General features: G+C 33.1%; 1 protein-coding gene across 1 annotated transcript in view; it reads left to right on the top strand.

Moving 5' to 3' along the window:
* The window catches only part of LOC111703387 (uncharacterized), a 15655-nt gene extending 2141 nt beyond the window's left edge, over nt 1-13514 (top strand). Inside the window, exons 3-21 of the mRNA XM_023475315.1 lie at nt 1972-2022; nt 2111-2152; nt 5027-5061; nt 5220-5264; nt 5493-5543; nt 6634-6682; nt 7368-7456; nt 8205-8305; nt 8836-8951; nt 9547-9616; nt 9944-10019; nt 10224-10295; nt 10432-10511; nt 10656-11062; nt 11211-11267; nt 11354-11411; nt 11487-11653; nt 12038-12135; nt 13253-13514. Coding sequence (XP_023331083.1) covers nt 7380-7456; nt 8205-8305; nt 8836-8951; nt 9547-9616; nt 9944-10019; nt 10224-10295; nt 10432-10511; nt 10656-11062; nt 11211-11267; nt 11354-11411; nt 11487-11653; nt 12038-12135; nt 13253-13337 — 1464 coding nt within the window. The 5' untranslated portion in view covers nt 1972-2022; nt 2111-2152; nt 5027-5061; ... (2 more) ...; nt 6634-6682; nt 7368-7379 and the 3' untranslated portion in view covers nt 13338-13514. The remainder of the gene's footprint in view (nt 1-1971; nt 2023-2110; nt 2153-5026; nt 5062-5219; nt 5265-5492; nt 5544-6633; nt 6683-7367; nt 7457-8204; nt 8306-8835; nt 8952-9546; nt 9617-9943; nt 10020-10223; nt 10296-10431; nt 10512-10655; nt 11063-11210; nt 11268-11353; nt 11412-11486; nt 11654-12037; nt 12136-13252) is intronic.
* Nucleotides 13515-13831: the final 317 nt, after the last annotated feature.

The raw sequence follows: 13831 nt of genomic DNA, 5'->3' as shown, positions 1-13831 counted from the left end.
CAACTCCTGTTCCCAGGTAATCAATAGTTCCATCTCCTGTTCCCAGGTAATCAATGGTTCCAACTCCTGTTCCCAGGTAATCAATAGTTCCATCTCCTGTTCCCAGGTAATCAATGGTTCCAACTCCTCTTCCCAGGTAATCAACAGTTCCATCTCCTGTTCCCAGGTATTCAATGGTTCCAACTCCTGTTCCCAGGTAATCAATGGTTCGAACTCCTGTTCACAGGTAATCAATGGTTCCAACTCCAGTTCCCAGGTATTCAATGGTTCCAACTCCTGTTCTCAGGTAATCAATGGTTCCAACACCTGTTCTCAGGTAATCAATGGTTTCAACTCCTGTTCCCAGGTAATCAATCAACTCCTGTGATCAGGTAATCAATAGTTCCAACTTCTGTTCTCAGGTAATCAATGGTTCCAACTCCTGTTCCCAGGTAATCAATGGTTCCAACTCCTGTTCCCAGGTAATCAATGGTTCCAACGCCTGTTCTCAGGTAATCAATTGTTCCAACGCCTGTTCCCAGGTAATCAATTGTTCCAACTCCTGTTCCCAGGTAATCAATTGTTCCAACGCCTGTGCTCAGGTAATCAATAGTTCCAACTCCTGTTCTCAGGTAATCAATGGTTCCAACTCCTGTTCTCAGGTAATCAATGGTTCCAACTCCTGTTCCCAGGTAATCAATTGTTCCAACTCCTGTTCCCAGCTAATTAATAGTTCCAACTCCTGTTCCCATGTAATCAATGGTTCCAACTCCTGTTCTCAGGTAATCAATGGTTCCAACTCCAGTTTCCAGGTAATCAATGGTTCCAACTCCTGTTCCCAGTTTCAGTTGTAATAAACAATGTGTAGGACGTGTACACTCTGCTCTAATATCTGAACAATACATTTAATTTGAGTAATTAATAATATATTAGATGCCATTATTTTTCCACTTAGTTTGGTAATTATTAATTTCTTCTTAATTGTTTGGTTTTTTACAAAGTTTCTAGAATAAACACATGGTCATGGACTCTTATACATCTAAATTGACAAAAATTTGATCGAAAACTTATCAGGAAAACTGGAAAACAAAAGTGAAATAATAGGATTTTTGAAAATTTTAGAATACTGATTTTATAAATTCGAATATTATGGATTATCCACCAATTTCAAAATTCTCAAAACACCGCAATTTTCGGAATTTTAAACACAACCAAATGAAGTTTTTAAGCATTTTTAGAAAGCTGAAATTGTTATTGGACATTTCCATCGCGTTTTTACGTAATTTTTTTATTTTAGAAGAAATAATTACTATTAGATTTTTACTAAGAAGGATTCGTCAGCCAAAAAGCTCCCATCAAGAGATGAGTAAGGGAATGTCACTAAGCCAAACAATATTTTTGCCAAATCTCAGGCATTCAGTTTCTTTTCGAAAAAAAACCTTGTTAACGTTTAAATAGGGATGGTATATATTTACTCTATTATAAGACTTATTCTAATCAAATCCCAGAATCCGCCAATTCCAACCATGAAAATCCGCCAAATATAAGATATTAAACCGGTTTCAAAAACCCAACTTTGTGGAAAATTAGTAGGAACTTAAATCCCAATTGGTCTCAAGTTAATGACAGCTTAGACCTGAGTTTAATCTATATTAGAAAACAAGACATTCGTTTATATATATGTTGTGTATAGCCCGCCAAACGGCTGGACCGATTGGGCTGACATTTTTGTGAACACTCAGGTATGGCCGGGGGGTGTTATAGGCTGAAAAATCGAAATATATTTTTTTCAAAATAAAAAAATTAAATTTTTAAATATTTTTTAACATTAAAAAAAATTTCCACGGGCAACGCCGGGCTTTTCAGCTAGTTATTATTTCAGTAACATGTTTAAGCGATAAGATGGTTTTTCTATTGAATAAAATTAGGTCATTAGGTCTATTTAAAAATATTTTTTTTTCTTATTTTTTATTTCCTTTTTTTCTACTTTAGGCTGCCCCTTATCATGCTGTTATCCAGTTTAACACAAAAAACCGAGTCAAGGAACTTTAAATACATATTTATTTAAATTTATAAATTAATATTTTAAATTTAGTTTTTTTTCTTCATTTTTATAATAAATATGGATTAGAGAGATGATGTGGAACCAAGAGTTATAGTGCAAGAAGAAACTGTAAGTTAACATAAAAAAATCTATTCGAAAAATGTATAATACTGAATAATATGTTCTGAAAAATGTTTTAACCCACTAGCGGCTGAAGAATTTTTTATACTTTTCTTTGAAAATTTGATTAAGAATACTTATTATTGGTTAGATCAAGGAAAAAAGTAAAAAATGCAAAAAAAAATTTTAAAGGTGTTTTTTNAACTGTGTTTAATGGTATTAACCAGTTACCACTCTCAGATAAACTGTGTTTAATGGTATTAACCAGTTACCACTCTCAGATAAACTGTGTTTAATGGTATTAACCAGTTACCACTCTCAGATAAACTGTGTTTAATGGTATTAACCAGTTACCACTCTCAGATAAACTGTGTTTAATGGTATTAACCAGTTACCACTCTCAGATAAACTGTGTTTAATGGTATTAACCAGTTACCACTCTCAGATAAACTGTGTTTAATGGTATTAACCAGTTACCACTCTCAGATAAACTGTGTTTAATGGTATTAACCAGTTACCACTCTCAGATAAACTGTGTTTAATGGTATTAACCAGTTACCACTCTCAGATAAACTGTGTTTAATGGTATTAACCAGTTACCACTCTCAGATAAACTGTGTTTAATGGTATTAACCAGTTACCACTCTCAGATAAACTGTGTTTAATGGTATTAACCAGTTACCACTCTCAGATAAACTGTGTTTAATGGTATTAACCAGTTACCACTCTCAGATAAACTGTGTTTAATGGTATTAACCAGTTACCACTCTCAGATAAACTGTGTTTAATGGTATTAACCAGTTACCACTCTCAGATAAACTGTGTTTAATGGTATTAACCAGTTACCACTCTCAGATAAACTGTGTTTAATGGTATTAACCAGTTACCACTCTCAGATAAACTGTGTTTAATGGTATTAACCAGTTACCACTCTCAGATAAACTGTGTTTAATGGTATTAACCAGTTACCACTCTCAGATAAACTGTGTTTAATGGTATTAACCAGTTACCACTCTCAGATAAACTGTGTTTAATGGTATTAACCAGTTACCACTCTCAGATAAACTGTGTTTAATGGTATTAACCAGTTACCACTCTCAGATAAACTGTGTTTACTATGATGGTAAAAACACAACAAGTGTTAAATTATTTTGATTTTTAAAACAGTAAATTGGATACATAGATAAAATGTATTAAACATCCTTTAAAGCATGAGTATTAAAAGCTTTAACATAAAAGGGACTGTACACTTAACTTCAAATGACTCTTCATTAGAAAATAGTGGCATGTCCGATTTGCATTGGTACCCTTTAAAGATTTCTCAGCTCAATAATGAATGAGATATCCATGATTAGTCTTTGGTTTATTTTCAATTGTCGTTTTTCTATTGTGCGAATTAGCTGGACTTGTCAAGTTACAGTGATAACCAGAAATCAATGGAATAGGAAGACGACATTAAAGCAATACTTAATTGCATTTGAGGTTGTTATGTGATGTTCTTTCGAATATTTGAATCAAAACAAACAATTTAAAAATTGATAGATTTCAGTCTAAGTATCAATTGGACCTTTTGATGAAATTTATAAGACTTGTAATATTTCACAGTGTGCTCGCAGAATTGAATAACAGGAATTTAAAGTTTGATTTATTGACATATAATATTTACAAGTTAAAAATTTGATAAAATTCGAACAAGTATAAAAGGTGCATAAAAATATATACGTTCAAAACGAGCCCAGTATTTTAGGACAATTTAACCAGTATAAAAGATGCATAAAAATACATAAGTTTAAAAACTAGCCCAGTTTATAAGGAAAATTTCACAAGTATAAAAGATGCATAAAAATATTAAGTTGAAAACAAGAAGATTTTAGAGAGGGAGGGTTTAGGGGAATATAAATATATAGAGAGACCTGGTTTGAAGAGTAGTAGTAGTTCTGCCTGTGAACCCCAGACTGAATCTACTACGGAAAGGTGGCCTTTTTATACGGCCTGGTATTGCATAATGATGATGAAAAACTATTTCATGGCTTATTAAATTACTATAATTAAGTAAAATGGGTCGTTAAAACCAAAGAGAATAGAATATATATTAGAGTCGAATTTACTAGAATAAAGTGTAAAACGGCCCTTTTGTTGCACTGTTTCCACTTTCCATACTGCAGGTGTACTTCACATATTTATGCTATATAACCTTTTGGGCCCTGGAATATCATTTTATAGAAAATCTAAAATTATTGTTAAAAGAAAACCAAATTATGAAATAGGCTGGTTTCATAATTGACCAATGATCGTTTCAAATAGACTCTATGCCTTTCACTTTACAAACGATGATTTTCCGTTATAACTATAAATCAAATGATTGTTTTTATTATAAAGTTTATTAAACAGCTTTAAAAAATTCGAAATTGAAATGAATAGTCTAGGGAACATACTGTATTAATGTACTCTACTGCATATAATTTGTGAACATTTACATGATTTGCACACTTTGAACTCCCTTTCAGGCTGAAAGGGACTGAAAAAATTCATACCGAGAGATTCTCTAAATTCCCATCTAATATATATTCTATTCTCTATGGTTAAAACTCTTCAATTGCTGTGTCTCATGTCCATTGGACTATTTAGAGTCATAATTTGTGCCTAAAAAGTCGTCTTCCTTTTCCAGAGGTTTCTGGTCATCACTGTAGAATAAGGAAGAGAACGCTTGAAGGGTACCCTAGTTAATCGGCAATGTTCCAATTTAAGTGAAGGTTCACTTCAAACTGAAACGAAAGTTTCTTTAATTATCACAAATATTGACGGGTCCCAGATGGCCGTTTTCCTTAATAATATAGTCAAATCAATGTCAACAATTTATATTTTTGTACTTTTTGCTTTTAGGAAATAGCTCCTTTTTGTGGCGCCACTCTTATAAGGTAGAAAAAGCTAAATTAAAAATAAAAAATAAAAAAAAAGAAAAAATAAAGAAGAATAAAAAACTTCTTTTTAAAAAAAATAAAGTTTGAATTTAATTGAATAAATAAATGAAAAGTTTAAATTAAAGAAATAAATAAATAAAACAAGATGTTTTTAGTGAAAAGTTTCTTTTAACGGCTGCACACTGTCTACACAGTAACAGGTGAATAAAAAAAATATTTTATTTGAATAACAGAGCTTTTTTAAAAATGAGAGCAGTTAATTTCTCGTTTTACAGTAGAAATCCATGATTTATTTTATAGAATTTTTTTTCAGATATAGATTTAAAAGTGTATAGTTCATTTCACTTTAAAAAAAAAAATAAAAAGAGAAATTGAACTATTTAAAAAGTTTGAGTTTTACTAATAAATGAAAACGCAAAATAATTTAGAGAATCGCGGAGTGTCTGCTCAGTTCCATTGCTTACAGCAGAAAATTGTAGGTATAAAATATTTTATTTTAAGTTCTACAAAAAAACATAATATATTTTGTGAAAAACGCCGAAATCTGTCTGCGTGAGTGTCCCTATTAAAAATAATATTGTGTGTTCTGGGTGGGATAAAAGAATATGAATTTGACATGAAACAATTCTTTGGTTCAATTTTTTTATCCAACCATTGTGATATTAACAAAACAAATGATATTTTTCATATATATGTGACAGATAGATTTCGATATTTTTAACCATTTTACTATTAAACAGCGAAATACCTGTTCTGATTGTGATCTCCCAGAATTTTGTATTTTGAAACTGTTTCATCTCTTAAAATCTGCCTTAACATTTTGCAAATATACGTTGTAAAGGTCACAAATACAAAATCCTTGATGGCATTTCTCATTCAAACGAAATTCAAAAGAATACAATTGTTTTTCTTGGGTAAGACGGCTTAACGGATATACCATGCTTCTAAAAGTTGCAGTGTGCAAAAAGTTGAAGGAAAAGGGTAGAAATATGAAAAAAAAAGTTTAAACTTCGGTGGGAAAATACAGCTCTCGACAATTTAACCTTTGGTTCATTTGTGGTACCGGACCAACCAATAAGCAGCTAGGGATAGAATTTCAAAAATTTTAGCTACGTCACTGTACTACCTACTTCCGGTTCAAATTTGAACCACTTATTCAAAGTTAAAGATTCAGGAATAATTTGAATCAGTGATTCAAAGGAATTAAATCTTTGACACAAAATCAAATTTTCTAATCCCCAAATCTTCGCACATTGATGGTGTAAACCTTTGATATTTCAAACTAAGATTATTTGATCTAACAGACTTCACTATTTGACAAATCTAAGGACTACCACATTAGAAAATCAGAGTTTGTGGCAAAGACTCAATTTGTTTGAACTGGCAGAAGGCAGTTCAGCTACCCAGACAATTCATTAAATTCGGTCCCACGGTAAGTTATAAAATATACAAACAGACTATCTTGAGATAAACGTGACAGTAAACCAAATAAATCATTTACTTCTAGTGAGATTAAAATGCTTTTCCTAGTGTATGTAGGCAACCCTTGTACAGGTGTTATTATTTCAGACCTAATTGTCCAATAGGATGTCACAGAGTTCTCCCCTCAGAACTCCAGGTAGAGTTGGGAATATCATACTTCATATCACGGGGATATAAAATAGATCTTGGGGATATAAACTAGATCTTGGGGTTATAAACTATAGATCTTGGGGATATAAACTAGATCTTGGGGATATAATCTTGATCTTGGGGATATAAACTTGATCTTGGGGATATAAACTATAGATCTTGGGGATATAAACTTGATCTGGATATAAACTAGATCTTGAGGAAATAAACTTGACCTTGGGGATATAAACTTTGGGATATAAACTAGATATTGGGGATATAACATGATTTTGGGGATATAAACTTGATCTTGGGGATACGAAATGGATCTTTTGGAAATAAACCAGATCTTGGGGATATAAAATGGATCTTCGGGATATAAAATAAAACTTCGAGATATAAACTTGATCTTGGGGATATAAAATAGAACTTCGGGATGTAAACTTGATCTTGGGGATATTAAATAGAACTTCGGGATATAAACTTGATCTTTGGGATATAAAATAGAACTTCGGGATATAAACTTGATCTTGGGAATATAAGCTTGATCTTAAGGATATAAACTAGATCTGGGGAATGTAAATTAGCTGTTTTAAAACAACTCTTAGATCTCTATCGGAAATTTAGACTTTTAGCTCAGATTTTTCCTTTAGTTTGTAGCTTGATCCAATTTTAACACTTAATAACTTCAGGTATTCTTTGGGATGACGAGCTTAAAAAACTCTTTTGCCCAGCCCTCATCTGTCAGAAAAATACACTTGCACCCCGGATGGAACCTCAGGTATAAAAAAATTTAACATAAATATTAAAAAATAAACATCTCAATTTTTTTTGGTTTTTGTGACCCTCCATTAAAAAAGGCATGGCTGATTCACAACGGTACCTTGTCGGATCAAGAATGAACTAGGAGTCCATGTTTTTGTTTTTGAAAACACAATCTAAGAAAACTATAGTATATTCCACAATATTGATCAGATTAAGGTGTAAACGGTACAGTTGTTAATTGGGCATGCAAATGCCCCTTTCTTTTTTTAAATTAAAATTACGACGACAGTCCCTTTAAACAGATGTATTCTAGTTCTACAGTCCCTTTACCAAGATGTATTCTAGTTCTACAGTCCCTTTAACAAGATGTATTCTAGTTCTACAGTTCCTTTAACAAGATGTATTCTAGTTCTACAGTTCCTTTAACAAGATGTATTCTAGTTCTGCAGTCCCTTTAACAAGATGTATTCTAGTTCTGCAGTCCCTTTAACAAGATTTATTTTAGTTCTACAGTCCCTTTAACAAGATGTATTCTAGTTCTACAGTCCCTTTAACAAGATGTATTCTAGTTCTACAAAAGTCCCTTTAACAAGATGTATTCTAGTTCTACAGTCCCTTTAACAAGATGTATTCTAGTTCTACAGTCCCTTTAACAAGATGTATTCTAGTTCTACAATCCCTTTAACAAGATGTATTCTAGTTGTACAGTCCCTTTAACAAGATGTATTCTAGTTGTACAGTCCCTTTAACAAGATGTATTCTAGTTCTCGAGACAATGATATTCTGAAGGGTCATGATATTGCTCTCCTGGAAATGACAAATCCTGTCTCCTTCTCAGATGCAATATGGCCGGCCTGTCTTCCAGGAACAACAATTAAATATAGAATCATGGGCAGCGGTTTGTTTTATTCGTTTTAAAACATTAAAAAAGTTTCCACAAAAATCTGAGATTTTTTGTATATATTTCAGAATTGCATGCTCAAAAAGTTTGTTGTTAATACAAGAAGTAAAACGTTTACTCTGACAGAAGATAAAACAAAACTATTTTTCTATTCATCATTTTTGAAAAAAGCAAGAGTTTAGACCAATTGCAACTTTGCACTATATCAAAAAAAAAATTGTAAACCCTTGTAAACTGCAGAACTCTTTTTAAACCCCTTTTTTGTAAACTTAAATATCCTGGTAAGACTGCATAATAACAACATTTTTGTGTGTTTTTTTATATAAGTTATTATACTTATTCGGAAAAAGACTGCGGACTATTTTTATTGTTACAATATTTTTTGAAAATATTTGGATTTCTAAATGGATAATTGATAACTGTGTTTGTTATCAAAAGAATCATAAAAATGTCTTGTTTTGTTATTGGAAGATAATTTTAGTTGGTTATATCAGGACCTGCTGATACATACCTAATGGAGGCAGAAACCCCAGTTTCTGTGGTCGGGTTCGGCATGGTCAATGTGTCATCTAAAGCCAACTCAGACATCTTACAAATGGCGAAAATGAAGGAAAAATCCCAAAAGCATATCAATGATTTAAGTATTTTTCATTTAATGGGGCCGGGGACAAGATTGTTTAGCTTTCACATGAGACCAATCATTGCTTGAACCGAACCAATATAAGTCTAGGGTTTACTCGTACCAGCCTGTCTATTGTTCATAGTATAGTTGACCCAGCCCGTCTATTGTTCATAGTATAGTTGGACCAGCCCGTCTATTGTTCATAGTTTAGTTGACCCAGCATGTCTATTGTTCATAGTATAGTTGACCCAGCCCGTCTACTGTTCATAGTATAGTTGACCCAGCCCGTCTATTGTTCATAGTATAGTTGACCCAGCTCATTTATTGTTCATAGTATAGTTGACCCAGCCCGTCTATTGTTCATAGTATAGTTGACCCAGCACGTCTATTGTTCATAGTATAGTTGACCCAGCACGTTGTCTGCCACAAAAATAGACAGACTTTGAGCTTCTATATCTAGTGAATAGCCTGCAGGATCCTATTGGCTTAAATTCCGGCATGAAAAAAAAACATATTTAAAAACCTCCTCCCCTCCCCCTGTAAAGTGTGATGAAAATTATGCTTTTGTAATTTTGGACTTCAGATGGTTTCCAAAAAAAACTGCAACTCTAAACAAATCTGGAACATTCAGGGAACACAGATATGTGCTCTAGGCAAGTATATATGGTCTTACAGGTTTAGCAAAAACTTGGCAAATTTTTACTGATATTATTCTGCTCTGGCACAAAGATTTTTTTTACATAATTATTTTTTATTTTAGATTTAACAACATTTTATATAAATAATTAGGTGATAGTAGATACAAATATTTTGACATTTTTATATTCCTTTTTTCCATTTTCTTCTACATGTTTAGCTAATTTTGAAAAAAAAAACCTCTGCCCCGAAGTATATTTGTAGATTTTCTTTCTTCATGTTAATTTATTACCTTCTTTTCTTGAAAATTTATATTTTATCCTTTATTTTCATTTTTATTTCAGGGGACGGAGACACCATCTTAGGATGCAAGACAGACTCATGCAAAGGGGATTCAGGTGGTGGACTGATTGCTTCTAGGTCAGCAAGATAATCTTAACTTTTGATACAACTATATGTTTTGTTATCATTAGATCCATATTATCTATATATATATTATAATATATGTTACAAATAATTACAAAGTTGCAAGCCGTGTTCTTTCATACCATAATTTCAAACAAATTATTAATTTTTTCATTTCTGAAATTTATCTCTTCGTAAACTAATAGTTTTTTATGTTAGGTTCGGGATGAGAACCATAATTGGAATTGTTTCATTTGGAGAAACATTTTGTGGAGATGGTCCAAACCCAAGGTACTCCATTATTTCTTTTCAATATTTGAGTTTAGTCTTTCTTCATGGAGCCACACTCATGTGTAAACAGGTCTGAAGTATATGATATTTTAGGATCAAAGGTTCTTTAAAGATATAACTTTTATCTCAATTTTAGACCTGGAGTTCATACAAATGTTCTTGATCACATGCCATGGATCGTAGCCACCATTCAAGGACTCAACTATACAATGATAGGTTTAATTCATAATTATCAATATTTATCAGAAAGTTTGTAAAATGATTAAAAAGCTGTTGTATATGTGAATGTGAGTGCATGTTTGTAACAGATTTCAACAGCATCCTGGGAAGGCTCAATAGTGTTAAATTTTCTAATTTTAGATAACAAGATTAGCACAGTTGAATCTTCTTTTACTGATTCTTCATTTGCGGATTCTTCCTTCTTCACAAGACCAAAGATACCCCCCCTAGCCCCAGGATTCACCAGCACATCATCGTTTATTAAGGATGGTTCATCTCAATCCTTTATCAAGGATGGCTTATCATCAAGCTCCGTCATGAATAGGCCAACATCAACTTTTGTTACTGATGGTTCATCATCATCCTTCATGAAAGATGATTCAATGCCATCCTTTATGAAAGATGGTTCAACATCAATCTCTGAGTTCTCCAAACCTTTGACAGTACCAACATGGACATCATGGTCCTCCTGGAGTGCTTGTTCTGTTACTTGTGGATCAGGAACCAGAACTAGACAAAGGGCTTGTATACACCCCAGTTTCCATCAGGTAGAGTTAACATGTATACATATCTTGTAAAGATGATATGTCCAATAATTGATAACCAGGTTTTTGCCTAGCTTAAAGCTTGAGAAAAATTACATAAGATTTCCGACCTATCCATGACTCTACCGCCAAACAAATCTTTTTTATTCAGAGTGAAGATACTAGAAATGGACCCCATCATGCTCAATGCCCAGGTGGCAAGGAACAGGTTACAGTTTTCATTATTTTAATTTCTTAAAATTCTCTTTTTCAATATTCAAATTTATTTTCATCTGTACATTGTTCGATATTTAGTATCAAGAGTGTAGTATAAACCCCGAGAGCAGATGTTCTGTACCACTTCAGCAGCCAGGTCTGTAGGTTTTCATTGAAAAGAAGTTAACAGGATTTAAAAAATATTGATGAATATCATTGATTGGTTTTGCAGGGATTGTGGGTTGGCTGTTTGATATTTTAAATCCAGTTCTGCCACCACCACCTCAACCTATCATACCGATTGGACCATCATTTGTTGAAGGAAGTTCTGCAGGTCCTGATGAACCAATTGGAGATTGCAGAATGAGCTGTGTAGGCTGGCCATACAAACAGTGTGAAGTAAGTTTAAAATAAGAATACTCTAAAAAATTACCATTGCCATAAGTACCAAGCTGGGAATTCTCCAGCTTTTTAGCCTTAGCCGGAAATCTAATGGTTAGTTATGGTTAGTTAACGATAAGGGGACATTCAGATTAGAGGCTCAGTATGCTACCCTTAATTTTACCTAATAACTAAACATTAAAATCAAATGGAATGGAAATTTTGAAAGGAAATGAATGGCAAGAATTATTAAGTCAATATGTATTTAACACATTTTTGTTATTCATCAAACCTCTAGACACAAACACAAAGTAAATTATAAAAGTTTAAAGTATTGAAAAATCTTATAAGGATATTAGTTATTCTAGAAGTTTATCCTAGAATTTATGAACTTTGGCTTAGGTGAGGTTGGTAAATCCTGATGGATTCTGGCAGTCTGCTACATGCTTGAACCCCTACTACAGCAGATCAGCTCCAGAGAAATATGTCAACTATCCAAAGTAAGTAGATTAATTAATTTAGTTTTATCTGAGCCCGCGATTTAAAAAATTCGGGAAAATACGGCTCAGGTCTAAGCTGTCCTTGGGCCTTATTTATGACTTGAGCTTTCGGATTTAAGCTGCATCTTATTTCCGCAGAGTTGAGTTTAAAAAAACCGGTTTGATATTCTATCTTGTAAATTTTTATGGTAGGAATTGGTGGATTCCGGGTTTTTATGAGAACAATTCTTAGCATTGAGCCTTATTTTTTACTAAAATCAACCAAGGTTGGTTTTATTTTCTTTGGGCCTAACTCCTAAAGTCGAGTCGAAGATCTTGCAGCTGTCAATCACGTGACACAAGCTGTCGTCAGAGTTGGGTCAAATATTGTGCCTTAAAGTCGGGTTTAAGGAATTACAGCTAAAGCCGAAGTTTTTAAATCGCGGGCTCTGGTGTCCATCAGATGATGTGAGTTTTAAAACCCGATTCACAATTCAAATCAGTTTTTAACTCTTTGGACCCTGATCCAGAAATGATCCCAGCACTTACCTGGATCAAGTCCAGATTAAAACTGAATCATGCTTTAAAACTCATGGCATGGGCATTGGGCACCTCAGTTTTGAGGGAAAGTATCTTGCTAAGTAACAATCACAGAAACCATTCATTTGAAATACCAGACTGAGTTTTAAGCAGAACTAGAGATAATTGTACGGTATGCATACAGGCTATACAAGGCAGAACTTGACACTTGAATCAAATCAAATCAAATCATAAACTTATTTTTGCAGAAAAGCAATATTTATGAATTTAATTTTTACATATCACCATGTATAAAATAAATATATGAGTACGTAATCCAACAATGGGGCCCAATCCCATTCCCTGAAAAAGTACCCTCAATCCCCTCAAAACATCCATAAAAAGATCATCATAAATTATTGGATCCAGACCAACAATTTTTTCCAAAGATTTTAAGGTAAGGGGGAATCATCTTCTTCCCGAGTAATTTTTGTGCAATAATCATTTGATCCTTTAATTGTAGACACCAACATCATAATTCTGCGGAGAAACTACCTGAATAGTGTCAACGATAATCCTTTAATCATTTAATTTGTCAACCCCAACATTCTAATTCTAGGTGCGGCGAACTACCTAAAGGCTGTCAACGATGTGACGATGTGTGTGCAAGAAGAGATGGTCTACAAGACAGGAACGGATACTGATAAATGGATGATACAGTTTACCCGACTGGAATTGAAATATTAGAATCATGTCAGTTTTCAAAGAAGTCATCAACTCTACCATTGAGAACTCTGTTCATTTTTAATTCAAAACTTAAGGATTGTTAACGTTAATTGATTTTTCCATTAAGCGTAAAAAAAAACTTTTATCAGTTTACAGACCCCCCTCCCCACATCAGCTATTATTAGTTTACATACCCCCCTCCCCACATCAGCTATTATTAGTTTACATACCCCCCTCCGCACATCAGCTATTATTAGTTTACATACCCCCCTCCGCACATCTGCCATAACTGATAGTATTTTGTAGTTGTGTGAAAGTGTAATTTAAAGAGATTTTAGGCGTAATTTCAAGTTATTCTCCATTAAAAGATTGCTTTGTCTGAGACAATTTTTCTAATAAAATAAATTTCGATGTTGTATCTTTCGACCTACGCATATCAATTATAATCCACTTCTGACCTACGCCACATCCA

The sequence above is a fragment of the Eurytemora carolleeae genome, unplaced genomic scaffold (genome assembly GCF_000591075.1).
Source record: "Eurytemora carolleeae unplaced genomic scaffold, Eaff_2.0 scaffold539, whole genome shotgun sequence".
NCBI classification, from domain to species: domain Eukaryota; kingdom Metazoa; phylum Arthropoda; class Copepoda; order Calanoida; family Temoridae; genus Eurytemora; species Eurytemora carolleeae.
The sequence above is the reverse complement of the archived record's forward strand: the minus strand, read 5'-3'. Positions and strand labels throughout refer to the sequence as shown.